Genomic DNA, 27,804 nt, shown 5'->3' with positions numbered 1-27,804 from the left:
TTCGATGCACACCGGTTGGGACTCCTTCACTTCCTCCTCGCTACTGTCAGTCCCCAGTGTACCGAAGGAACCCTGGGTCGTGACAAAGCCTGGCTCCCGTTCAAGAAAAGTAGGCCTGGGCCTCCAAGGTGGCAGTGGAACAGTTTCAATCTTGCTTTTAAGCTCGCGCAAGTCGGCCGTAAACTTCTCATGACCCAGCGTCACTTCCGAAACGTTCGCCCCTTCTACCATGCGATGCTTCGCCGTAACTTCCTCCCGGCCTTTGATTGCACTGATCAAAGCACCACGGATGCTGGGTGGAGCGCATTTTTTTCGGATGGCAATGTCGTTCGCCGCCTTCTTAAGAGCCGGCATCTGGACATACTCCTGTCCGGGCCCTGGAAGTTTTGGAACTTGGATGTCGCTTGTAGCTCTGATCCAGTCGATTACTTTGAGGGTTGCTCGTTTATAGGAGTTGACCCGCTCTGTGATCTGAGCGTAGGTCTGCGGATCGAAGAGGTGCCGTGAGCGATTTTCAAGACCCAGATCGCTTGAGAGAACTTCTTCGGGCTCGGCATCGGGGAGAGTATTTTGATCGAGGCGGAAGTACTTGTGAGACATCTTGGTGTGAGAAGGATGCTAAGAAGAACTTTAGTAAGGGTATGCGATGGTGGATAGAGCGATGGGTGGCGTGGTTGTTGGGCAGGGTGGAATGTGTGGAGTGGGAGTTTTTGAGGGAAAAGAATGGTAAGAGGGGGTTATATAAACACGGTCCTGGCAATGTGCCAGGCCGTTGGGTGGTTGCAGCCACACAAAGGTGAAAGTGCCATGATAGCCTCTTTCACGTTAAAGAGGGTCTTCGATCTCAACCTCTTCATGAAGCGGCCAGCCCCACACCTGCGAAGCTGGTAGCATACTCTTTGCCCAATAGTGTAGGGCAGACCTGGCGATACCGAAGACATTGCAATAGATGACCTTCTGGACAGCTGAGATGGAGACAGACGAGCACTTCAAGAAGCTGCGCAGAAACTGATCTTATATGAATTAGTAACAACCGGGCCGCGATGTTTCTAGTAGGAAACTTAAGGAACTTGTTCAACTGTACCAAATGGCGAACAGAGACGGCTGAGACAACGAATCGGGGGAAGTTTGGCGAAAAAGGTCCGGCAAACCACCTCAAACATAGTCGCGTCACAACATTGATCGGTGTGCTACTACTAACTGTTGCGCTAGCTATGTACCAGACGTTCTTTCAGATGGGTGGACTTTCGCATTGCGTTTTCTTGTGTGCATTTGGCCCAAGGCGCGTTTGTCTATGTGCCTGTCTTTGCGCGTGGGTTCGTTGCCTGCAAATTATTTCGATGGGTTTTAGTGCAGGCAGTTTTATTCATAAATAGATGTTGTGGGCATCTTTCGACATAAGTTTTCTAGCCTCTACTCCTAGGCTCTACTGATATATAACTTAGCTAATCATCCCATCCATGCGTTCGAGAAGAGTATATATGACATAGTTTCACCAATCCTTTCCCTCATTTTTCATCATCCGTTAAAGAAGCACTCATTGCTTTCAGCACAGACCAAAGCCTACGCATGACAGAAATGACCTATTCTTTCACTACTTCGCGATATAGCGCCTTGGCTCCACACTCACGACAGAGCCTCTGGTGGTTTATAAACACCCCTAAAGCGAATGCTCTCTGCTATACTCTTCGCATTCCACCACGACCAGATTCGAGACCATCAACTCCAATTTACGCACCGTGGTACCCTCAAACCCTTCATTTTACCAAATTACCCCGGTAGTCTAACGCAAAGGTAGCACCTGCAAAATGGCATCTTCTCAGAACATGCAGAACGATACACCCGCCCTCACCACGCTCTCCTATGCTGGAGATGTCATTCTCAAGCCAAGCGGACATGGAAAGCCCGCCATACGCCTGCTATGTTCGTCAATCTGTCTTGGTCATGGATCTTCCGTTTTCAAGGCCATGTTCGAACCGGACCGCTTCGCTGAAGGCCAAACTCTGTCAGTCGACTCTCCTCCCGAGATACCGCTGCCTGAAGATCATCCACAAGCCATCGAGAGACTGTGCAAAATCCTTCATTTCCGGTCGGGCGACGATATCGCATGGGACATAGACCATTACGCGGATGTCGCCATCGTCTCTGAGAAGTACGATTGTCGAGACGCTGTTGTGGCGTGGTTTCAGATGTCTGTTCCTCGCATCTGGGCTCAGAATCGCCCCTTCTACGACGAAAAGCTGCCCTTCGTGAGCTATGTCTTGGGACTCCCCTCTGAGTTCGCAAAAGTCACAAAGAGAATCATCTTAAGTCACACGAAGGCTTTAAACCCGGTCACTGCCACGCACAAGACGGATCTAGTGCCGCTTGAGCTTCTGCAAGAACTCGAAACGCGTCGGCAGGTAGCGCTCCAGAACGCCACAGACGCCTTGAAGCCCGAGTTTGTTCAGCGTATTGGCCTGGGCACTATGACGGTCGCTGCAATGTGCCCTAGGGAGCGGGCGGTGGCAGACTCTTGGTTACACAACCTTATCTCATCAGGCCTCTTGTTCATGCCCCTTGTCCAGTCGGTGGAAGCTATCAAGTTCCGCGTGGATGGGCACTTCGCAAAGCTTCCCATCGAACACGGAGTTGCTGCCTGCTCAAGCAACATTCCATTCTGGCAAGGACGATGCGGCTGCCAAACTGGAGAGTCGAAGCGAGACCATCTATCTGCTGAGATTGGTTTTATGATCACAATGACTAAGGGGATGTGTCTAGATTGCTTCTACCGGAAGGTCTCAGATGGAGCAATCGATCGTCACTGTCGCGTTAGCTTCGACCATGATGGCATGAAGAAACCGGAATCATAGAGGACGAGTTAGCTGTGAGCTTCGGAACAACCTGAATTAGAATGGCATGTGCGAGGACGTTTCCTAAGGTGTTTTTCTCGGGTCGGCAAGCGGGTTTCACTTGCGGATGAGAATTACCCAGACAAGGATCTGGGCAATGGACAGTGTGATTAAGACGATGTGCTTTGAGGAGCTTCGGAGAGTGCCCGGAAGTTGAGGACGGAATTGATGGGGGGACTTTGGGGTCGGGCTTCTTTTGAAGGGCATTTTGCAGCGATGATTGGTCGAATGGATGAGTCATGGATACCATCTCAGTTGAAGAAATTTATGTATATGGTGTTCGTCGGAATCGCGGAGACGGAAACTTGTTATTTACACAAAGAATCCTTGCCATGGCTTCATTGAAACATATCTTCTGGGGCATCACGTGCCTATCTAATCGAACTCAAACAATCGCCCCGTCATAGTGGGCTCATACGACGGGATATCCAACGGTGCTGGCGTCTTGTCCTGCTTGCAATTCACTTCAGCCCACCTCAGCCACCCACCATATGTCCCTTCTTGACAATCTGTCCCACTGTGCTTCCTCCACAACATCCCCAAAGTGGCTGCACCAAACAACTTCGCCGAGAAGCCATGCCCGAGTTTCATGCACCAGCTCTCAGCAACCGCCTTCTCCACGATCGTTCTTGCAAGCTTCTGATCTTCGCTTTCCTGCTCTTCATGCCCCGGTAGAGACAAAGCAAAAAGCTCATGTTGCTTCTTACTCGTCCAATTGGTCAATGTTTCGTGCACGTAAGTTTGATCGATCATGCTGTAAAACCAACACTTCTCGCGCACGTACTTCGGACCATTCCAACCGTCTTGCACATCCAACCATCGCTGCGCAGCACCCAAACATTGGATCTGCACCGCGTAGTCCGTCATCGCTTCGTCGTTGATTACCATCTTGCCCTTGCCCTCCTCTTCTACAACAACTTCCTGCGGCACCCGCATCAACGGAACATGACTCACAAGTGGATGCCTCGACGCGCCTTTCGTATTTGTCTTGCCTTCCCAAAGCTTGAGTAGGATGTAGTGCGCCCGCGCAACAAGCGGATTCTCCGGCCCGGCCATCAACCAGAAATTCACGGCTGAGATCTCAGGGAACTCCCCCATAGTGAACCCCGCGAATTCGTAGGGTGAGTTGGGATTCGCTATTTTCTGGGTCCAGAGCCAGTCTAGGTCGCCGAAGTGCAGCACTCCTACGTCCATGTATACGCCGCCATATCTCAGCAGGAGTGGGAACCGGACGAGGTCGGAAGTGTGTTGGGCTGCGTAGTCCCCGTCTAGGTTTCCTTCTCGAAAAGCATCAGGGACTACGGATGATGAGGTCGTGTCGATAAAGCGGGAGATATTGAGTGGTGAATCTGGGACTGTGTCGACTACATATACGGTCCAGCCGAGTGGGGAGTACCGGCGATACCAACCGAGAACGTTCCGGAGGAGGTAAGGTGGAAGTGTACGAACTCCTACAACGCAGGGGAAAAAAGTTAGTGAGCGATCGTAAGTTGGAGCAACGGGTACAAGTAGATGTCCTAGCTAGCTGCAGAAGTCTGGATTCTAGACTCGGTAATAGAATCTGAAAGTTCTGAAGATTTGCGATAGCTGAAACACCCACTTCGTGCCCCGACATTACTCACCAGTATTCCAAAAGGCGAATATGGACTTCGAGTTGGGCCTAGGTAGATCAGGTGACGTGAGAGATGCAGGGAGATTGGGCGGAGATATCGGAGGCAGTGGATCGTATGAAAGGCAGGATGTTCCTGGAATGGGTGGGTATTGCATTTTCGTCGAAGTAGTTGCGCAATTGTCGCGCTATCAATGTTGTGTTTTGCTAGAGGAGCTTGCGGTCATGTATACCAATTCCTGGATAAATTCCTATTCCCAAGATATTTATGTGTGTCGTGTTCGGATACACCGAGCTTGTGCATCGTGACACTCATGGCTGCTCATCTCGACTCATTTTCGTGCGCTTGCCAAATCAGGGAAGGGCGTAGGCTCATAAAAATGGGGCGCAACACGCTTATCTTTTCTAAACTACTGCCATTTACGATTCACTACCAAAACAACAGCTATGCGTCTTAGTGCATCAACTTTCATTAATACTATTCGTATAGTAATTTTTGATAGGCGCTCAACCGCAGAGGAGCTTCTTCAAATCTCCTTTACTGCCTTCGTGGCCTGTTCGCTCCAAGCTGTCATCTGCAGGAAACCATGTGTGAAAGCGTCGTGGTGTCTCTACGTAGTCCGTCCCAGAGTCGCCGGCAACTACCTAGCCATTCTTAAAGGAAGCAGTAAAAAAACTGAAAGGAACGACAGGACACAGCCTGAAGAATGGGTTGAGACTCGATGTGAATTGATAATCTGCAAACCACATCATGTGTGTGGCTGGTGAGTTCCGCTGTTGCCGGTTGTTGAGTGATGCTTGCCCTGAAGCGGTGAAGCACGTAATGTCGACCATGGCGGTTTAAGACGGGTCCTACTTTCCCCCGCAAAAAATCATCGCACACTCACAGAATCTTAACACGCATCACCGACTGCAACAATACCGCTCTTAAGGAGCACCAAGACTACGACTTACCACAGTTTTACAACACCTGACGAAAACCTCATCGTGGAAAATTGCAGAACATGCCTTGTGCTTACGAAGGGCTCAGCCAACAGGAATGGGAGGACGCTGGCGACCGTTTCAGTGCGTCTATCGAACCTCTATTGAATATGCGCCCGGTGCAACTTTCTCCTAAGCACAGACTTACTCACACATCGGAATTCGAACGCTACACCGGTATATCAGATCCTAAGCCAGTAATACGTCTCGTCCGCGTTGTCTCGGATAAGGGTACCAACACGGAAATGATCAAGGTCGCCGAGATTCCAAAAGACAATCCAGAGGGACCTTTTGCGCCATCTCGATATCTCGCATCCCTTCGAAGGGGCCCAAGGAAAGAGAGGAAACGCCTCATTCCGAGACCGCAAGCTGATTAGAACGATGTCCCAACACGGGTCTGATGAAGAGTTTCCCTTGTCGTCTGCTAATTTCAACACTCACGCACCCTAACATATCAAGAGGCAATCGACGAACTATTCTTGCACCGTTTGAAAGCAACTGGAAGCTGGGATGTACCCCAACATATCGGTACGGCAATAATGGGACTCTGGCGCTATGGAATGTCAATCGTCGGTATAGCTTGTTTGGAGACTAATCTATGATTCTGCAAATATATCTACAGAACTAGTGCTGCACTCGCTACACCAGCTGCTAATGCCTACTCAGGGAATGTAGCGTAAACGGATAACGAAACCTGTTGCATGAATGATTGGCAGCAATGTGTCTAGGCTTGATGAGGTCGCGAGCGCGAATTTCCAATGGGCTTATCAAGTCAACGGGAGGGCTGCTCTGGCCATCTGGAATATTTCTATCAATCTGTCAATTCCCCTGTTCAAATCGTAGAGGAAGTGCCATTGAGTCATGGCAGCCACAACGACAACAAATCAGCGCATCGCTGTATAATGACCTCATCCGTAAAGTATTTCGTACACGACATTCAGCCTCGCCAGCAAATAGTATGGTCAGACGCGCGAGCCACCCAGACACGGTACACTGAACGTAGCCGTCCAATGCAGCGCGATAGATTACATAACGTTCGGCAATGACTGCGCCTTTCAAAACGCAGGAGATGCTCCAAGGCTCACCTTTGGCGGCGCAGTTTGTAATTGCACGCAGGTCGAGGCGCACACAAGCTGCTATGATCTCCGCCAAGCTTCGAAGGTTTTGCCCAATGACTGATGAACAACGCATCTCAGCCCATGTCAGCCTGGCCGCGGAATACGAAGCGTACCGGTTCCAGGCTAAAAACGAGAACCTTACTTAACTTTCGAACCTGGCCACCACTTCGTCGACATCAGCTCTGTTATCTATTCAGCCGCGGGGATACTAAGCACAATCGACTGCTGCATAACGCACGCGTGCTTACCTTGGAATTGTCGTAATCTTTACGTACCGTCAGCCATGGTATTGGATGGGATCTCAATTATCGCACTTACAGGTAACATCATACAATTCATTGATTTCGGCACAAAAATCCTGAAGAGCACACACGAGATTTACCAATCGGCCGATGGCATAGGCGAGGATCATGCGCAGATTAGCAAACTGAGTGAAAGCCTGGAAAATTTCTCAAAAAGGCTGGAAACATCGGCTGTAACACAGAGAGCGGCTGCGACACCTTCAGAAGATGAGCAAGCCCTGATGACATTGGCCACCGAATGCAGAACGGTCATAAATCGGCTCGGCGCTGTCTTAGCTGATATTCACAAACATGCGCACCACCGCAAGGTTTGGAGAAGTCTTCATGAAGCTTTAAAAAGTCGAATGAAGGAAGCGATATCCAGAAGCTTGAGGCACAGTTGATGGGATACCGTTTTGAGATATCATTGAGGTTCATGCGCATTTTGAGGCAAGTCAATCCAGACAGTGAAAATACTTACTAATGAATCCGCAGCGATGACCAATCGAAGGTCATAGAGATGCTGAAAACATTTTCTGACGACAATAAACGACTAGAGGTTTTTCGACAGGCCCAAATCACCAATGTGAGGGAGGAACTAGAAACCTATCGGAAGCAATTAGATTCTGCAATGGTCCTAAAGTCCGATTTCTACAAACTGTCCACGGCGTTCGACAGTTTCATTTCTACTAGTGCTCAAGTACAGAATGAAGAGAAGATCCTTGAAAGCTTGAGGTATCCACAGATGAAAGAGCGGTATGCAGCCATTCCCAAGGCACATGCTAGAACGTTTGAATGGATCTTGGAAAGTACCACTGAACGAGACCCGAAACGGCCGTATGTGGGGTTCGTGGAATAGTTAAAGAACCCCAACTGCGGTGTTTATTAGGTAGCAGGCAAACCGGGATCCGGAAAGTCCACATTGATGAAATTTATATGCGACCACCCCAATACGAAGGCCGCGTTAGAAAAATGGTCCACTGGCAAAAACTTGACGACAGTTTCATTCTTTTTCTGGAATTACGGTACATCGAAACAGAAGTCCCTAGAGGGTTTGTTGCAGACCTTGCTCTACGAGATCCTGAAGAGATTTCCGGACGCCATATCGCCCACATTACCGCTGCGGTGGAAGAGTAGGGTGCAAGACCTCTGGACCCAATCTGAGCTCCTCCAGACTTTTCTCGACCTCAAAGGAAATCTGAACTCGTCCACATGCTGCTGTTTCTTTATCGATGGACTGGACGAGTATACTGGCAACCCCGAAGAAGTAGTTGACGTTCTCAATGTACTCTCCTCGATGGAGAACATCAAAATATGTGTTGCCAGTCGCCCATGGCCAATTTTTCAGAAGTCGTTCGGTTGCAACGAAACCCGCAGGCTTTATGTGCAAAATCTGACCAAGACTGACATCGCACTGTACGTCCAAGATCGACTTGCAGCAAATCCGACATTCGCAGAGGCTAGCCAAGGGGACTCTCGTTACGCTGGTCTAGTCGCTGAGATCGTGAGTGCATCTCAGGGTGTTTTCCTTTGGGTTTTCCTGGTCATCCGATCACTTTTGGAAGGAATAACCAACGAGGACACACTACGTACTTTGGAAAAGAGACTTCGAAAAATTCCCAAGGATTTGAATCATTTCTTCAAACATATTCTGAATGGCATCGATGAGGTCTACCAGATGGCCCGCACGATTATGGTCAGTCTTCTGGATCGGAAACCTCATTTCCTCCTCATCTACTGGTTTATCGATGAGCTTGAAGAGAACCCAGACTACGTGCTTGAGATGCCCGCACGTAAAGCAACGGGAAGAACCATAATGAAAATTGAGTCGAAAATGGAAAGACGGCTCGCCGCACGTACGAAAGGACTGTTGGAGGTGCAGAAAGGACGACAAAGCACCTACAATATTCACAAGGTCACATTCCTGCATCGTACCGTGGCAGACTTCCTGAGCAATTACAATGCGCGAGGATCATTAGACCGTTTGGCTGGCCCCTCATTCCAACCTGAGACGTCAATATGTCATGCGATAGTGGGCCTTGTGGACCTGGTACCCGACGCTTGCATCTCCAGCACAACTCGTCAGGACTTGTTTAACGAGTTGCGTCATTATGCGTATCACGCCAAGCTGGATCTAGACTCGCCATTGTTGGCATTGCTGCATCGGCGCGAAACGGCTGTAAATACAAGGGAAAGGTCCGAGTCACCCCCCGAGCAAATACTGCTTCGTGCTGTTCGGCTGTAGGGTCAAATCGGGGACATACGATTACTTTCTCCCACGTTGGCTACAAAGGAGGCCTCAGAACTCACACAGCAAAGGCTGCAGAACAATAAGAAGATCAACGCATTTTCGCATATATGGAAAGGATTGATTTTATGGGGCGTCAAAGAGAGCGATTAAGGAGTGGCAGATTGATACGGATGTCTCTTTGCCTTTAAATTAAGTCATCATTATGCACATGGATGCATTCACTGTCCGTTTGATGGAGGTTATATAGAATCGTGTGCCTTCATCGTGGTGCAAATGTTCCCTACGCCCCTCCGCAGCTCTGTGGAGGAATTGTGCAGCAATCTTGTTCCACATCCCGTTACCCGAGCCAAAACCCCCGATAACAGGCGTCAAAATCCGGCCAGAGATTCACTAGATCGATTTCAGAGAACAGAGTTTTAGCCACTCCGATACGCCGTGCAACGCCGTTAGTCCAAGCCAACATCAGCAGGTGCAACCAGAAACGGCGGGCGCCCATGCCGTCGATGCACGTAGGTACCGCTGAGACGAGAAGAAAGTCATACTTCACGTTGTGGTCTACGGCTTCGTGGAGTGCTTCCTGAGCAACAGAGAAAGATTGTACGCGCTTGCGACTATCGGAGATTGAATTACTGAAATGCAGCAGGGACCCTCGATCGTTGGTGTTGGGGTTCGATTGCACGTGTGTTTGCGAATACGGAAATTTGAGTAATATCCCTTTCACGTACAGGAAGCCTTGGTGAGTTGTTGGTAGGTTAACGTTTTCGGTATCGAACAGTGTCTGGGTAGTAGACTCATAGAGTGATTGTAGACGCTCTATCATTGCTACGCCACGTTCATGTTGACTTATTGTGGATGCGTCTTTGAATCCGTACTCGACCCGATTGCCCAGAAGCCAGATCTCTAGAGGTGGCTGAGCGTGTCTACAGTAGTTATCGAATTTATCTTCAATGCTGACGGGACTCGCCAGATGCCAGGATGCCCACGACCAGCTCGGAAAGCGTTTAATTCCACGTCGGCAAAGAGGCTTCGTAGAGCTACATGTCCATAGTAGAGCACTTCGGAAAAGGTCCTGCGGTAGACCAAAGAGAAAGCCTCTGGGTAGGATATTCTCTTCTTTTAACAGTGTCAAGACTCCGGAGATTGCGTCTAGCGTGTCTTCTTCGTTTGTCAACTCTCGATTCGCGTACTCTTCCATCACTGAATGAAAAGCCTTCAACGGCATACCTTGCCGTACATCAGGGCCTTTGAGAGGGTTAACAAGAGCGCGGTGTTGGAAGTTGGCTCGTGAGCGTCGTGAATTATACAGTCGAGGTCTCCTGTTTCTTTCATCGCTGTCGTCTCCGTCCTCGGAGATTGACATCTCGTTGCAGGTAAGATAGACTTGGTTACGGCCAAAGAAGATACAGCGGTGAGAGAGCAGTCCTTCTTGATATGTCCATCCTCGCTTCATCCAGATAGACCGATCAAGTTCCTCTCGTAACGTCGGCAGGAAAGAGAGATACCGAATGACATCTTGACGGTACACCGCTATCTGCCTCTTGTGGCCCCCACTACGTCCAACTCTACAAAGGCCAGAGTCAGCACGTGAAGAACCAAGGGCCACGATAGTTGCATAAGCTCCCCGATAGATGCGATCCATGATCTCGACTTGGCTGGCCTTGTCCTCCGGATTGGATTGGTCGATACACACGCCGTCCACCCATAGATAGGCGAACCCAAGCTTCCGGGTAACTCTCACAGCATGTTCGATAGACTTTGGGAGCGTCAACGCTAGCGGGAAAGGGAGGGTTTCGGTGGCAACTAGAAAATGAGGTTGGCTTGTTGAGCCCCATACGTAGCTTAGAGCAAGGTAAGCACTATCCTTTGGTAGTCGTACAATTGACCTATGCTTTACGTCGATAACGCGTATAGTTCGTAGACTTTCTGACCAATCCGGGCGGCATGTGGTATGTGATGAGGAACAGGTCTTGAGCCGACTTCGAATGCGCCGATAATCGGGGTGTTGTGCAACCCTCCGTGCAGCCGGGAGCCCTCGCTTGGGGAGGTCCGCCATCATGACTCTTGTAATCTCTTGACGGTTGGTACTGGAGTCCGTAAGGCCAGCCTCATCAAACATTCCGAATTCTGTGATATCGTGCTGCTTGAAGCCTGATTGAGACAGACCCAATCTTTTACTCCAAATATGCAAGAAATTACAGCACCAGCAAATATCCATGAGTGGATGGTCCTTGTTACGTGCTAGCCGTTTCATGAAAATGGCGATGTCTGGCTCCATGCTGCCTTCGTAATTCGGAACGATGCGGTCGCGTTCCTCACCAGCGAACTGCCACCGAGAGCTGAGGGAATGAATACCAAGTTCAATGCAACGAGAGCAGCGACCATTAAGCTCTGGCCCTCCGAAAAAGCCGGCTGGAGACTCATCATCAATTTCGCGCAACGCTGAAAACGGTGAGGTTGAACGAGTGGACATTGCGGCGATGCGCCTCACGACTGGTAGGCACAGTTGGTGAATATCGAGGACACTGATCTCGCGTACGCAATCATGCATGTATAGGTTGCGTTTGTATCCAATCATCAGAGGTTCCATCGTGGCTGAACAAGTCGTGGCTGAGCAGCTGCAGCTTCATTAGCGAGCATGCGCCCACAGCCTACGCTTGCCTTCAGACATTCGTAATACACTAAGAGGTTTGGCACAACCTGCTGTACCTTTGATTCCAGGATGGTTTTGGCCATAATGACGCATGAAGGCTATGAGAGGTGCAAGGTACTGGTTTCAACATCCGCAGGACCTCGACAGAAATAAGCAATAAACGTTTTTATGTCCCTACAACTCTCAACAGCCCTGCGGAATTTCCCAGCACAACTCTGCTGGCCTGCATGGGTTTCCAGTCCCATTGTAATCGAACGTCACTTCCGGGAACGCCTCCTGCACCTCTGCAGAACCACTCAAAACACCCTCGCCCTTCCCCACAAGCAGCCCAAAAAAGGCCGACACCATCGTTCTAGATACCTGTAAGAACCTCTCTGCGGTGATGGCCCCCTCTCCACCCGCAATTCCGTTCGCCTGCTTCAAGAAGATAAGATCGGAGAAGTCGGTGTGGTTGGAGTGGCCTAAGATGCGAAAGCCCTTGACCCAAGAGGATTGGTACGACTCGAAGACAGCCCAGGATGGGTCTAGATAGCGCCCACTGCTTAGGAGCAAAGAAGGCACGTGGACATCGACTGAGGAAGAGTTCGTTGCCCCGATCCCGAAGAATGAGCCGTCAATGTTGATCGCTCCGAGGAATTTCTTGCCTCGCAAAGCTGTACGATTTCTCTCCACAAGGAGTTGGCTCACAGCTGCGCTTCCGCCGAGCGAGTGTCCGAATAATGCGAAATGATTCAGGTCAAGTGGTATGCCCAGCTCCTTTGAGATCTCTGGTAGCGCGTCAAGAACGGCAGAGTTGTCAGTGAGGCGATATGCGTGAGCAGCGTCGATTACAGATGTGCACGGGCTCCAGGTGACATCGTGACCAGTGAAAGCCGTCCCGTTGGGATATTCTATGTATGGCGCTTCCCACGGATGGTCTACAGTTACGACTGGATATCCTCTGCTCGTCATTTCTGAGATTAGGCCGGTGAAAAAGCGCGACGGCGGGCCTGCAAAAGCCGGTCCAAATAGCAACGTTGGAAGATGCAATTTATCACTCTCTTTCCGCGAGAGAGGCTTCGCATTAAAGGCAAGATTGGCCGTGATATTGCCGAAGGTCCCGTTTGGCAGCCCATAATACGTGTCGTAGGTTGCGCTCAGGCCGTCCCAAACGTATGTTCGCTCCGGCGCATCATCGTACGTGGGATAGTAGATATTCACCAGCAGCGATAGGCTGACGCTCTGAGGTGCCACCGGATCGTTCAGAGTCGTATGCTTCAGCACGTAAGGCTTTGTGCCGACATTGTACGGTCCTGTGGGCGGCGGAAGACTCAGACCCGAGACGAGAACAATGAAATGCAAAACCAGGTACAACAAAGAGCACAACATTATTGTAGCATCACAGGATCTTCAGAAGAAGTTGAGAAGGCGGCAGCCTTTGTATTCGATGTCAATCTCACCACTAGCTAATCCCAAACAGGAAGCTCGCTCTATTAACGATTGTAGCGAATCGTCCGCGCCCTAGGCGAGGCTACATCCTTCGAGGATCTCGTTACTCGCATAATATCTCTAGGCAGCAGTGGAATGCAACTGCTTCAATGAATTTCTAGTGTAGCCTGGTATGCTTCAAGCATCCTTGCGGCTCGCAACTTTCTATGCAATAAATGAGTTTCTAGGGCTCAGAGAGTATTGATTCAAGCACGGCTCACTTACCTTGTCCTCGTGTACTGCCCAGTCGACAACGTCAATTCCATGCTCTGGGCCAGCTTGGATCCAGGTCTTCGAGGTTGTCCGTGCTACGGCTGTTGTATCACGAAACCGAGAGAGCGCGTCGGAGTCTTGGGGCAGATTGTTATCGAAGTCGAACTGGGAAGCCGTCTTCATGCCTGCATATTCCTCTCTTGGTGACGTAGCGAAGTCGAGACTTCTTGGAGAGGAGTTCCAAGCATCCAGGGCTACTGCAGGGTCGACATGGACTTTCGATCTCCGATGTCGAGGTGTGTGCGGAGGAGAAGAATTGCACTGCTTTTTCGGTGTGGCTTGAGTTGATTGTGGGCTTTCTTTCTCCCGGTCCGCTTCAAGGATCTCGACCGGAGGTGGGTAGGGTCGCTTGCGTGACTCTGAGGATGATGATGTGTGTGCGCCGTTAGAATCCATCATAGGATGCGTAAGCGCGCGCGGTGGCTCGGAAGTTGGATTTGACGAGGTTAAGGCTCATGGTTGGGCTATGTTATATATAAGCAGTTGTCGCCAGTTGGTAGACCACGTTCACCGCAGGTTGGAGCGCGACATACTTATATTCACCACTAAACAAAGCGTAACAGCCAAACCTGGCGCAAATCTACCCTTCACCTATATTGTGTTGCATGCAAACTTACATTTCGGCGTCGCTGACATTACGACTCTGGGTGAACGGCATTCACAGAAAACTTGGAAAGCCATTTTCTGCAGCACGAGTCGTGTTTCATTCGAAGGTAGCATGCGAAGTCTTCTCAGACACGACGAGCCAACAACTAGACTGCAATAATGGGGACTGAAAGCTGGTCACTACCCCGTTCCCACTGATAGCACCACATGACCTTAACAATGTTCTTTTTGCCCGTCCTTCCTTTGTCTGCTTGTTCGTTGTTCGGAGGCAAACACAACGCATTGTACGGCATTCTATTTCTTTCTTTATCCTCTTGTTGACCATCCACCAGCTGTACTATGTTGCGATGCTTTGCATATCGTATGCAGCTATGTCCAATCTACGAACTCTCTCCCTTCGTTCAGACTGTCCATCACATTGTCATATGAAAACCAGTATGTCTTCTGGAAAAGACAACACAGAGACCTTAACCGAACCATCGTCTCAAAGCGATACGCTCGATAAATTCATCACTATTCTCAATCGCGAAGACCGCTTCAATCTCCTGAACGACCCTACTGTCCAGGAAGGTAACCTCGATAACGAGATCCATCCAATCTTCCACCATGCACATTTTCTGGGGCAAACCCCACACATCAAGCAAGCACTCCAGCTAGCATCGCTGTATCTTACGACACCTTCACTTCTCATATTCTATCTACCGCTTACATTCGGAATATTCCACAAGGACAACGACGGCAAATTATATCGAACCTACACCAAAAGCTCAGACGTCAGCCGCGCCCACGAGCTAGAAATCATCCAAGCCGCCATGACCTGCCTCTCCCACTCCCTCCAATGGGAATGGAAGACCTTCCACGAAGACAGGAAATGGGGAAGCACACAGCACTTCAAGAACGTGCCTACCGTCCACACAGATGCGTGCCCCGTCTACGACGACGGCGAGGAGAAAACTTTCTTCATGCCGAACACAGGCACGCACATCGCGCTGGACAAGGGCATGCTGGAATTCTACAAGGACGAGGAATCAGGCTATGTGACACGCTCCCGCTGCGAGCAATTCCGCCACGACTTCCAGCTCGCGAATGTACTAGGCCATGAGATCGCGCACGCGTACGGCGCGATGTCCCACGGGAATTTGCGCGAGCCGTGGCTTGGGAGGGATCATCCCAGGAACGAGCAGGGCTACGCGTGGGAGAACTACATGTTCGGCAGCTTGGTTGACCCCACGAAGAAGGTTGCTACTGGGAACTACGTGCATTTGCACAAGGTGTGGCAGAGCAGGGAGGTGACGCGCAAGTATTGGGGCTGCGAGTGGACGGCCGTACCCGTAGCGTGGACGGCGCTGTGGTTCCGCAAGGAGACGTGGGAAGAGGTCGAGGAGTATGGACATCGGGCGGTGGCACTACCTGAGCCCACGCTCAAGCTTTATCTTTCCTTGGGACTGGATCGCTTCGTTGTGTTTACGGACGATGAGGAGGCGCGCGAGGATCTCGAATGGGGGAGGGATAGCGCTGGTTTGAGCTACTTGTTCTCCAAGGGAGGTGTCGATGCGATTCCTAGTAAAGCTGTGAGTCGAGCTATGTGGATGCCTTTGAGTGAGTTGGCTAAGGAGCCGCTTGTGCCTACACCGCAGCGTCGCTTCGACGAAGCACTGGTGAGTGAGCGGCAGTATCTTCGCAATGCTCAAGATCGAGACCATGCCATTTACATGGCAATGAGAGCAGTCAACAACAACCTCACGAAGCCGGATGTGATCTCGATCGCAGCCGGTGTCAAGGCGTCTCGTAGAGGTGCGGGTAGGCTTAGGCCAGTACGGCCTTCGAAGAAGTGTTCCGTAGCAGCTGGGCCGATGACTTCGAGTAGCAGTGAAGCGAGCCCAAACAAGTTTGCGGAGGGCTTCTCAGACATACCTCCTGAGGAGTTTTTGTCCGAGAAGTACATTGGATATCGGCCAGAGTTTTACAACACTAGACCTTCACGGCAGCCATTGCTTGCTGCATCGCCGTCAGTCCATAACCGAGGTAAGCGGTTGCGAGACTCTGACAATCCAGATTCACTCCCGCGAAGCAAGAAGCTACGACGAGACTGCTGAACCCCAAGCCGGGGTTTGATGGCTCGTCTGTTTTCCTGCATCTATCATTATTCTTAAGCATCTATGCATAGCATCAAGCGTTTGCTCTTGCCACAGCGTATTCACCGTGTTTCCTGCATCACAATTAGCGTATCTTCACTAGCATAGCTCAACACCATGTCCAATACAATCATTCTCACCACCATTTCGTCTATCTCAGGTTCCACAATACGCACCCCCGTTCCTGCAATTACATCGCCTCCGTGATCAATTCTTCCAGACCGCCATTTCATCTCACCTTCATGGTGTTTCGAGGTCACGCAGCCTTACACAAGGCAATCCGGCATCTATGTTGCTATTTTGGGCCTTCAAAATATACTCCCGACTTGCACAGCCCCCGAACACCACTCAAACACTGCACACCCACGCCTAGGTACCCAGCAATCTGCACCACCGGTAGCCTGCATACACGACACGCCTTGTACTAGACTGTTCGGAAATACTAGGATCATGATCGGGCACATATGGTGTGTTGTGGGTCTGGTCGTGGCAGACCATCGGTAGTGCGTGGCCGGATAGGGACATGCGCGTGGCGAGACTTCACGCCTGCATCGCCGAATTGAGAGAATTTCGATGGGCGGTCGCAGCGTAGGCCTCGCGTGGCATCTTATCGATACATCTACGTCTGCATGCGTGCTCGACGTGTTCACGCTGCTGTGTGCTTGGAGAGAAGCTGTTGTGTTAGTGTGAAGGGGTTGTTGCCCCTCCACCCCACTAGGTTCAGCCCCTAGCGCACATCATGCCCTTTAGCCCCCAACGCCTTTCAACCGCGCTCGCTCGACATAGAGTGGGACTAGGAGATTAAGGTTACACAGCTATATGGTAGTGGGTACGGCAGGCGTGCAGGTGGGCAGAATGGCTGGTGGGCGTCGCGGGTGCGGCGTCGATCGTTCCTGGATAGGGGCGTGTGCAGGTGGGCGCAGATGTAATGCGTGCAGCAAGGCTCTTGAGAAGTACACGTCTCTAGAAAGCATGAAACCGTAACTGTAGCCTATCGCCGAGGCAGACTCTTTGCTTTTTCAAAAGATTCGAGCCTCGATGCTGTGCAGCTTGTATAATTGCCACGCGATAATTCGTCCGCCCCGGAACGGTTGACCAAAAGGGAGCAAGTCAAAACTTTAACCAAATACGTTAACATTGACATAAACGCAATCTCCACGCAGACCATACGTTCACCTCTCGCTTGCGCACATCATCCCCGCGTCCGCGTGCGTCAGCGGGAAGCTCGCACGTCAGGCTGTCTCCAAGGCGCACTCGCACCAGTTCAGCTTACTAACCTAACCCCTTCCACCGCCGCGGTAAATTTGCTTCCCAATCTACACACCTCGCCCCATTGCGGTAACCCCATTGCGGTAACCTACGCACACGTGAAAAACGCAAGTTACTGCAAGTTACTATACCATGCAGGGGCGACAAAACATCCCTGAAGTGATCTCCACACCTGCAGCTTTTCATCTTGGAAGAAGACGAAGGGAGGCTTAGATCTTGCATGCGTGTCGTAAACGGGCAATGTTGAAGTCAAAACTATATTGATGTCTGAGATGTCATCTTGTCCAAATCGCCTCCCGTCATCATCGAAACGGAAAGGAGATTTTCAGAGGGGCCTGATACTTGTTCGGAGCATTGCCGATTTGGAGAGGCGTGCAGAAGCGAGATGTGCGACGTATGGTTCTGTAAGAGGCACGGTGGACAGGGGTGCTTTTCTTTCCTGGACCTGGTTGTCGACCTTTTTTGAGAGACGGAAGGGGTTCCTAATATGTTATACGTCCGAGATGAAGTAAAGGTGAGGCGTTAAGGTTTCCGGGTGGGGATGTTGTGGGGTTGATGACACACTTAAGTGGCCTCGGCAGGTTGGGTGACATCTCAAGGGTTGGTCCGCGGAAAGATCTTGAAGAATCTGATGTTACGATGTGACACAAAGGAAGTATTGTTTCATGTCCAGACAGATACAGAGACGGGCAGGAGGTGATGAGAGACAGTAGTGATAGGCAACTCAAGTATTGAAGCTCCTTGTGTAACATTGGTTTTCCCAGAGCTAGATATGCACAATCCGCCGAAACGGCCCCCAAATAGATTTCCACCCAAAATTTCCAAGTAAAGGTTGATAAGCGAGGGTATCAATGAGTAGAAGTGAAAAATAAGTACAACAGCTAGATGCTGTGACTGGATATAGAACGTGAATGCAACGCTCAAATGCAGGTCAGAGATGCAAGCAAAACAAGGATTTACCGAGTCCTCCATCCGCGAGACAAATTCCATCGTGATTCCAATTCTCGAGCTCGCGCAGAAGCTTCCTTTCGTTTCTGTGCGGCCATTTCGGCTTGGCTTTGCGCGTAGTCTGGCAGTTCGTCGTCTGGTGGACGTTCATTCTCCGCAAGCCCAAGTCTCTCGAGCTCTAGATTGATCGTGTTCAGGTTAGGCCTGAGCGGAGAGGCAGGCGCATTCATGTCATACGAGTCTCGTCGTGGAAGAGCTGAGCTAGAGACCTGGGGAAGCGCTGAGCTGGAAACCGAGTAGTCCCGTGGGGCCTGTTGCGGTATCCAATCGTAATCAGGTACTGGTACTGGCACTGGTACGGAATGGGCCGATGTGTTCCGAGGCAACACTGGTATACTGTCATTTTGGGAACCGCGTGCAAATAGCGAGCCTTGTAGTCGCGGCGTTTCCGATGGTGAGAGAGGGTCAAAGCCACCAGGTAGTCCAGCAGTAGCTTCTGCGAAGAGATGAAAGTCCGTAGAGTCCCCAAATGCACCGTGCGTTTCAGTGGGCGAGACCCAGGTATGTGGCCGAGGAGCATCTGACACAGACTCGCGAGCAGTCGATAGCATGGTCGACTCCGGAAACGTAGAACCTCTTCGTGGGCGCGGGGTCATTGGCTCGAATGAAGTACCCAAAGATACTGCGCGTTGCTGCTCAGTTACCTGTGGTCGAAGAGTATAAGAGGACACTGCCCGTTGTGGCTCAGTGACCTGTGGCCGAGGGGTATAAGAGGATACTGCGCGTTGTTGCTCATTGACCTGTGGTCGAGGAGAATAAGCTTGGTATTGTGGCACATCTGTGTAGTATCCGGATGCGGAATGCGCCCGTTGTATGTCTGCGGGATGTGGTGGACTATATTGGAGAGGCGAATTAGGCATGCTTCGAGACTGGTAGTGGTTCGGGGGCAGCCCAGGGCTGAGAGTCCCGTTCGAAGAGGTGCGTCTATGGGTGTTCAATGGCGCGGGTTGAAGATGCGATGGGTCGAAGTTGTCGGGCTTCTTCTTTATCAGGTCGAGCAGACCAGGTTTGTGCTTCTTCTTTAAAGATTCGGGGGACGGCGGTAGCGGTTTGTCGAGCTGCACGGTCGTGGATATTAATGGTACTGGCGGTTGGTTTGCCGAGGCGGATCGAGTAGCGTGGTGCCGGGTCACTGTAGCTTGGTAGGCGGACTGTTCCTGGCGTCGTCTGCTGCTTGGCATGCTGAACCATAGCTCCGTATCATCGTCGGTGGCACTATGGGGTCGACTATGCGGTGCAGCCATGCGGTCGTCCTGTTTAGTGTCCGGGGACACTTGAAGAAATATAAAACTGGACGAGATAAGTGACTTGGCCGTAAACGACAGATCTGGCTGGCAGGTGGCGACAGTCGTTGGGCCCGTCAGCAGCTGAGTGTCGGGTATCATTCTAGAAGTAAATACTATCGAAGTTGGGCGGGTTGTATTCCAGGCTGGCGTTGTGCCAGGGTGCAAGCCGGGTCGGCACCAGGGGGTTGCAGCAACGGTTGCAGGTCTTGATAATGGGCTCCTGCATGCGGCGATATTCAGCCAAATGCTGTGGACCAGAGCTGGGCTGCAGATTGGTGGAACGTTGGAGCCAGTCGATTATGCAGGAACGTGGTTTGTATGGGTAGGATAGGACGCAAGGTAGTATATGGCTGGATTAGAGAGCGGCGCAGTCGGTGTTCTGTAGGCGTAGTCGCAGGGGTGTGGCAACCATGGGCGATGACGGAGCGCAGCCGTAGTGATATGTATTCGGCAACTCTATACAGACCGAGGGCTCGCTCGTCCTGGCAACGCAGTTCCCCAGTCGTCGGAACGGAGCAGTGAGTGGGCGCTATCAGGGCCCTAAAGCGTACGAGGAGGCCTTTGCGGAGATTGCTGCGAAACCGCCCATATTTCGAAGGCCGTAACAAAGAGACCCCGTCTGCAGGATCTCAGGCCAACAACGCGGTTGGCTAGGCATTGGAGCGTGCTCCCGCGAGGCTTCAAGTGTGAGGATCGCGCGTATGGAGTCCGCTTTGGTCAGTCCGACGGCGGTGCGGCAGCGACCTGAGACCTTACTGCGTACGGCAGGACTGCACGAGTGACGCTCCGGTAGCCCACCGCTCACGCACAGTGCCGCAGCTGCTCGCCTCAGCGCGGCACAAATGCACGGCGACACCCTCTGCGTTCTTGGCTTTGTTCCGTTGGGGAAAGGTGAGGTGGACGGCGATTTTGGTGATCTGCCAGGGGACAGGTGCGTGCACTGCCTCGCTGCGGCTAAGAATAGGTGCGCCATGCCTAAGCCGGCTAGCACACTCAAATTTAGTCCCTCATCGCTCCCAGCACGATGCGACCGTCACGGCGGCGCCGCCGCGAACAACAAACGAGATTTGACAGCTGCTTGTTCGAGCCTTTTCGTGGGGTAAATTGCTGATGGTGATGATCTGTCGTCCAAGCGCTCATCATCACTGCCAACAACAGAATAGGCAAACCGCCGTGCGTTGTTGCAGTGCGCCCGAAACACTGCACCGTCTCCGTGCCATGAGATTCCGTACGGTACGTACGAGCGCGAAAACAACACTGGTGCAGGCCTCCCAGTACGCCTACCGCTCGCCATGCCCGATCTACGCCCACCTAACACTTCGCTCGTGGCCCGATCGACAACACCGAGGCTGGCTGTACAGTCACTGAGGTGTTTGTTATCGTTCTCACAGCCTCGTTGACCATTGTCGCCCTGGTAGGTAGGATCATTAGGGGCATGTCTAGCGCCCCATTGCATCAAGGGAATCCTTCGTGCCAATCCGAATCTCCCGAGCACAATGAAAACCAAAATACAGTATGCGGCTCCATACTTACAAACCGCCGAAACAAGCAGCACGCCAAAAGATGCATCTGGTATCCCCGATAGAACGTTTCTTTATTCGGATGAAACCATTATAGTCACAGTCACAGTAATCGCTGACGAACCTGTTTTTACCTCAGCACAATGCACCTCCTGACTACGTATGCACAAATCCAACTTGCGGCGGAACGCCATTGGCTTGGTCGGTTGGCTCTTCGCTCCTTCCAACTTCGCCTTTGGGTGCGCGATGCGGCTCCACAGATTGACATTCATGACGTACCGTTAAGATATCCCGCATGATCCTACATGCCGAGCTCTCTACAGGAGGCGAGCCAGTATCCATATTTGACATTATTATCCACTTCTCCGTTATTCATAGCGTTTTTGGAAAGAGCTCTGAACGGGCGATGCAACAACAAACAGGAGGTGCTCGTTCACTTTGAAACTAAACCTGTTGGAGGGAAGAACAACAAATCCTACGAGGCTGACTCGCGGTATGAACATGTGACACAGGCTTTTACGATGCAACGCGCGGGAAGACAACGCCCAGAAGCAAAGTCCACCCCTCTTCAGTTAATGCTGTCATCTCCGCCTTATAACGGCATTTCCAAGCAGACGGTGCTGCCGTTCAGGATCATCAAGCTATTGTAGCGGAACCCCACAGATACGCTACTTACTCCTGGAGGTCGTAGGCTCCTCCTGTTCCTTCGCGCCTGCGTCATGGCAGAGGCAGAAAGACATGGCGAGAAGGGGTTACGCACGACTCGCAATCCGGCGGACCTTGCACGAGAAGTCATTTCATGCGCGGATGTACGGCCGTGTACAGCTTGATAAGATCAACATCCTCACTTCGCTACACATAAGTACGGCCGAGATATACTCCTCGAAAAGCAAGAGCTCCACATGGTGGGATAGCATGGAAAATACCTCGGACGCTAGGGGATTCCGCGGCCCCCAACTTGTGCCTCCGCGCGCTAAGTGAAGACTTCACTTTTTGCTACGGACGAACGGGCCCTGTCTACGCCCTGCGAGGTATCTGTTGCTTCGATTTATATGCGCCTCGTTACCGCAGGTGCGCTACTCGTACGAAGTCACAATACCAAGGTCCCCCCTGTGGCGTAGGTTTCCGTTCACTCGCCGTTCCCCGAGTACAGCCAGGAGACGGTCCCCCAGTCGCGAATTCATGTACCGCCAAGAGATATTTTCCAGGCCACCAGCTCTCCGTATAGGTGGATCTCGGCGAGCAATGTCTACACCCAAAGTAACCAATCCTCCGAGCAATCAACTCCACAACAAATACCCACCTGCACTACCAGTGGGACCTTCCCCACCATCCCAAGCCATAGTTTCGAAACATGTTTCTCGCAGCGAACAATGACTTGCATGAATGAAACTCCGCTTCGCAAAGGCCCCCCAAAAGCGATCTGGCCTACCGAGGCTACCAACTCCGACTCGCCTTGTCGCCTTAGCCGCTGCCTGTCGAAGAATTTCCTCAAAGGACGGAAGCCCCGCGGTAAGCTAAGTTAACCTAAGCTTACAATCTCGCCTTCCGCACCGAAAACATCTTCGTAGCTTTTTTTTGTGTAAAATGTTCCGGAAGTGGGGTCCGCGAGTAGGCCGCGTTGGGGGCCCGGAGATTGGGCGCGCCGGAGTTCGGAGGCGTGAGGTCAGCAAGAGTATGCGATGTAGTGCTGATGCCATCGTGTGATAAGGTTAGGAGAGAGGCGGCGGTGATTTGTTGTAGTGGGTGAGCGGTTGTGGTGGAGTTGGGTCATTGGGCAGGTCATGGGCGGGAAGTCGTGGCTGGATGGGGAACTCCGTGATGTGGTGCTGGTCATTCTCATGGAGCTCACACGTCCTCACGATTAGTCGTTGAGATGCGATTTTTGGCGAGAACTTGGGGCGAAGTGACGAAAGCGGTAGGGCACATTCCAGCCATTCCAGGCTATAGTTTAAGATTCATGCAGGACCTAGGCACTATTGTACTATACTGTGGACATACCAGAGGACCCAGAATAGCGACAAAGGGAAACAGATATCTATACCCGATTTCCGAATCGAGAATTATCTTCCTGCGCTCTTCCCGTCATTCGTAGCCCTGCTTCACTTCAGCATTGCCTGCACAACAATACGCTCTTCTCCCATCTTCAAGACGCACCGCCCATTGATCCTAAACAGTATGTAAGATGCGTAGTCACAACGCCCTTTCAAATGCTCCGCACCCACACCCTCATCCTCCACACACGACAAAAACGGGCTTCAATCCCATAACTTTCTATCCTACCCATTCCCCAGCTTCACTCTCCTAACTGCCCTCCCGCACCCTTCCCCAGAGCGCTTATGCATAAACACTCCCGTTCAAAACCTCCTACCACCTATCCTTCTAGTGCGCTCGATGTTGTGAATGATACCAAAATAGGTCTCCACATAGATGTACTTAAGTCAAAGACACGAGGTTTGCTTGCACCGCTTGCTTCCTGCTCGAAGCTGCGAAAGTGAAGAATGTTCAATCACATTAGCATGTCACATACTAGAGGGAAACCCACGATCATGATGAAGCCACCGATATACCATTCAGGCGTTGAGTAAGACCACTCCGACCATCACGCGTAAGTCACGATGCTGTATGCATTCAACGCAAACGAAGCACACACATCACCAACCTAATATTTGATATACGCCTCCAACTCTCAAATGCCATAATCCATACCATGCAACATCTTCAACTTTTTTCCAACCCTAAACTCCGAACAAAACGCCCACATGCCCCAACGAAAAAACGTCCGCTTCAACGAACCCCGCAAACCCCTCTCCAAATGGGCCGCCCAAAAGAAACTCTCCTCAGGCGCCAACGAAATACAAACCCGCCCCTCGCACCCCTGGACCATCGTCCGCAAACTCGGCGCCGAAAACCGCGGCGCCCTGAACGGTGGCGTTTACATCGTAAAAGACCGCAGAGGCGTAGAGCACATCGAGAAGCGCGCAACAGCAGACTTCGTTAAAAAGGGCGTAGTGCTGCAGGAAATAACTATACTAAAGTACCTCTCCTCGCCCAGCCACGAGCACATCACACGCATGGTAGACCACTTCGTCGACCGAAAAGCGTGCAAAGCGAGTATCTACCTTGAATACTGCACCATCGGCGGCCTAGAAACGCTCATACATTCGCGCGTCAAAGCAGGGGAACTCTTCAACGAAATCGACGTCTGGGAATGGTTCATCCAGCTTTTCGACGCGCTGACGTATTGTCATTATGGACCTGATCCTAAAGCGCGGTTCAACAACACCGTGCCTGAGGACTGGCAGGATGCGTGGGACATGGTGTTCCACCGGGACATTAAAGTCGAGAATATCCTTGTGCATAGGGGTACGCCGAAGGGCATGACGACTGCGTACACGCTTAAGCTGGCGGACTTTGGGTGCGCGGTTGCGAGAAGGCATATCTGGGTTGATCGGTTTAAGGAGCATAATCGGGCGACGTTCGCGACGTGGGGGTGGATGCCGCCTGAGTCGCCGCAGTTTGTGGGGCGGTCGGATGTCTGGCAGCTTGCGGCTGTGATGGGGTGTGTGTGTAATGTGATGGTTATGCCGTGGTTTGACCATGCGAGACCGGCACCGGGGTATTCTGCTACGCTCAACAATGCGATTGTTGAGTCGATGAAGGGGGATTTTACGAAGAGGCCGAAGTCGGACGAGGTGCTGGACCATGTGAGGGGGAAGTATAAGGTGATGCTGCCGATGCTGGAGACGAATGCGCTGCCTGTTCCGACACGTATTGATGAGGCAAAGCGGATGAACCAGATCAAGCGGGGTCGTGAAGAACTACAAGCGCAGATGCAGCAAGTCCAGCAAGGGCAGCAGGCTTCCGCGGCTCCGGCTTTCGATCCGCATGCGCAGGGTAATGGTCGCTTTGGGGCCGCAGGGAATGTCGGGTTAAGCCCGGCTGGATATTCACAAGTTACGACGATTATAGGTAGGAGACAGAACGGTCGCCACGGGAACATGCGCGTGTTTCCTACGCGAGCTCCAAATGGCTACGAAAGCGACGATAGCTTGAACGGGGATTCATACGCTTGGAGTCCTCGAACTAGGAGGCATAATGCGTACGGGCGCTCGCCGTACATGGCCCCGTATGGACGGCCTTGGTGATTGCATCGCGCTGTCAGTGAATATCAACTCTTAAATCCAGTTTCAGTCCTCAATAACCCTTTTGTGTCTTTTCCTTCTAAGTAGGATTTTTTCAACTGCTAGACCATCCCCATGACTCTTCAAGCTGCCGGACCGTGGTTGTCGGAGGGAAGCCATGCGATCGCTCACATGCAAACCACAAATCGCGAAGCTGTTCCTGGTCATCACGCGCGGCGAATCGATCGCCAACTGCATTGCATCAGCTACCGCCCGTAGTGTGGCAAGTCCCGTATCTACTTACCCAGTGCAATCGCAAAACATGCGACGAATATGCAAGGGAAAAACTTCATGTTTGATAGTGCCACGCCACACAATGTACGGACGTCTTCTTGGACCATTTTCTACAAATTACATCAGTATTGTGAGGTTATATGTGTGTGGTGACATACGTCAACGACTGCGCGTGACTGCCTATGTGAAGGACCCAACTGAGGTATTGTAGGGTCGTGCACAACAAGGAGCATATGCGCAAGGGTGTTGTATTGGTTTCCCATCGCTATTCAACTGCATTAGCAACGATACGTCCGAATAGCCCGGTCTCTTACCATGCGCCTTCTGGTGATACCTGATATCTGGAAACATCCTCCCGCTTCCGTCCCGGTCCTGTCGCCAGAAAAGCGGATCCTAAATTAGACACCTCATCAGCAGAATTCTCACAACTGAGAATCAGAACGATCTTTCGAATAGTGCTTACAAAACTGTCAGGCCTTTGTGTTCTCCATACTTTGTTCTCGTCCATCAACTGGCTGTATCGGAGCACGCTATGTCTGTCCTCACCAAACGCAAAATTGCACACATCGCCAAGATGCGCAATCGTTCGAGTAGCCCAGATGGAGTCGTCTGCCGGACTCATCGAGCGATCAGCAGGGAATATGTGCAATTGGAACGCCCGCTGGGTCATGAGCGATATCCAGAGTTCTTGACGAAAGGCAGCCCAATAGATGGCTTGGCGGAAGTTGGGGCCCGTTGTGCCGACATAGAACTGTTCGGCCGCTCGAATAATGGCCTGTGTGCCAAAGAGATGTCCTTGCGGATCGGAGCCGGTGATGGATATATTCATTTCTTCCATAAGTCTTAGGATGATAGTCGCGGCGAGGAGCGACTCGTCACGGTTGGCCATGTTGTCGTTGAGCGCTGGGATCAATGTTTCAAAACAGCGCTGATAATAAGCATCGGCGACATAGGGGTCGAAATCGCTGATCCGACTGAGTTGCCGTGCGGATAGAGCAAAAATAGCGTTCATCAAGGTGCTGTTAGTCTTGGCTCTTTGAACAACATGCACACCAAAGTGACATCTGCTGTCCACCATATCAAACTAAACAATAGTTAGTACGTGCTATCATTGTGTGAGATGTCATACAAATAGAGCAACATTCTCAACGTAATGTTGTAAGAGCATGGCTTCCTGCTCGCTTTCCAGTGGCCATAGCACTGGTGCGCCTGGCGGTGGCTGGTAAGAGAAATTATCTGGTTCATCTGGCTCTGGCACGTGAGGTGTAACCGGTAGGCTGTAGGATGTAGGCGGCGGTGGCGCACTGTAACTTTGTGAATGGACAGCAGGTTCGGAGTTGAGCAGCGATAAGACGGTCAGACCATCTGTCGGACTAGTAAGAGAGGGTGATTGCTGGACGATTGCGCTGGAGGAGTGCTGATCGGATGAGTGATTTTGTGGGGTAGGTGGCCAGCTAAAAGCATCGTCTGCTTCGGTCGCATATTGAGAGCGGATCTCATGTGATTCGTCGAGGAATTGAACTGTTTTCTTCAGCCAATGTCACCTCACAAGTCGGGTGATTCGTACTGCGTGGAGGAAGCGCGACCCAAGGCTGCGCTGTGCTGAAGCTTTCTTGAATTGAAGATCGGCGGAATCTTCTGCCGGTCTCGTACACACATTGCTTCTTTGCTTGGTCGCACCGACTACACTTGGGCTGTTTCCCGTCGCCTAGCAGAGTTCAGCCAGTGAATGCGACTCTTTCAACGGGTAGCATACATCGATAGTGACGTGAACGGCAGCGATTACTGGCAGCATAGGTGAGCACAGACCGATAATGTGATTGTAGGAACTACCATGGCATTGGAAGGTGGGCCTATGATAGCACACACATGGGCGATGACCTGTAGTCGGAGTGAATTGCCCTGTGTGTCGGGGGCCCGGAGATGTGCGAACTGCTGCTGCGCTAAGTGGGCGCCAGCGGGGCGCCGGACCCTGAACCTCGCCAAAGAATCGTGACCAACAAGAAAGCCGCTGTTCGTCAGGCGCCAAGTTTAGCACATC

At 51.5% G+C, this 27,804-nt stretch overlaps 7 protein-coding genes across 7 annotated transcripts; 4 read left to right on the top strand and 3 right to left on the bottom strand.

Moving 5' to 3' along the window:
- Positions 1-1,808: 1,808 nt before the first annotated feature.
- Positions 1,809-2,852, top strand: N0V89_010178 (uncharacterized protein; the record flags this gene model as incomplete). The annotated part of the gene is made up of 1 exon (XM_056218923.1): positions 1,809-2,852. One exon carries the CDS (start codon positions 1,809-1,811, stop codon positions 2,850-2,852), a length of 1,044 nt encoding a protein of 347 aa, XP_056068188.1.
- Positions 2,853-3,266: 414 nt separating this feature from the next.
- On the bottom strand, positions 3,267-4,085 carry N0V89_010177 (uncharacterized protein; the record flags this gene model as incomplete). Its single annotated transcript, XM_056218922.1, has 1 exon — positions 3,267-4,085. One exon carries the CDS (start codon positions 4,083-4,085, stop codon positions 3,267-3,269), a length of 819 nt encoding a protein of 272 aa, XP_056068187.1.
- A 3,315-nt stretch (positions 4,086-7,400) lies between these two features.
- On the top strand, positions 7,401-9,125 carry N0V89_010176 (uncharacterized protein; the record flags this gene model as incomplete). Its single annotated transcript, XM_056218921.1, has 3 exons — positions 7,401-7,636; positions 7,705-7,717; positions 7,770-9,125. 3 exons carry the CDS (start codon positions 7,401-7,403, stop codon positions 9,123-9,125), a joined length of 1,605 nt encoding a protein of 534 aa, XP_056068186.1.
- A 2,839-nt stretch (positions 9,126-11,964) lies between these two features.
- Positions 11,965-13,920, bottom strand: N0V89_010175 (uncharacterized protein; the record flags this gene model as incomplete). The annotated part of the gene is made up of 2 exons (XM_056218920.1): positions 11,965-13,035; positions 13,474-13,920. 2 exons carry the CDS (start codon positions 13,918-13,920, stop codon positions 11,965-11,967), a joined length of 1,518 nt encoding a protein of 505 aa, XP_056068185.1.
- A 632-nt stretch (positions 13,921-14,552) lies between these two features.
- N0V89_010174 (uncharacterized protein) lies at positions 14,553-16,223 on the top strand (the record flags this gene model as incomplete). The annotated part of the gene is made up of 1 exon (XM_056218919.1): positions 14,553-16,223. The coding sequence occupies one exon, from the start codon at positions 14,553-14,555 to the stop codon at positions 16,221-16,223; it is 1,671 nt and encodes a 556-aa protein (XP_056068184.1).
- A 7,884-nt stretch (positions 16,224-24,107) lies between these two features.
- N0V89_010173 (uncharacterized protein) lies at positions 24,108-25,493 on the top strand (the record flags this gene model as incomplete). Its single annotated transcript, XM_056218918.1, has 1 exon — positions 24,108-25,493. The coding sequence occupies one exon, from the start codon at positions 24,108-24,110 to the stop codon at positions 25,491-25,493; it is 1,386 nt and encodes a 461-aa protein (XP_056068183.1).
- A 272-nt stretch (positions 25,494-25,765) lies between these two features.
- On the bottom strand, positions 25,766-27,422 carry N0V89_010172 (uncharacterized protein; the record flags this gene model as incomplete). Its single annotated transcript, XM_056218917.1, has 6 exons — positions 25,766-25,873; positions 25,922-26,028; positions 26,078-26,156; positions 26,227-26,847; positions 26,893-27,284; positions 27,350-27,422. 6 exons carry the CDS (start codon positions 27,420-27,422, stop codon positions 25,766-25,768), a joined length of 1,380 nt encoding a protein of 459 aa, XP_056068182.1.
- Positions 27,423-27,804: the final 382 nt, after the last annotated feature.

This window comes from Didymosphaeria variabile, assembly GCF_027946475.1.
Source record: "Didymosphaeria variabile strain IMI 356815 chromosome Unknown scaffold_7, whole genome shotgun sequence".
Classification (NCBI taxonomy): Eukaryota; Fungi; Ascomycota; class Dothideomycetes; order Pleosporales; family Didymosphaeriaceae; genus Didymosphaeria; species Didymosphaeria variabile.
Note: the sequence above shows the minus strand (reverse complement) of the source record. Positions and strands in the feature narration are given on the sequence as shown.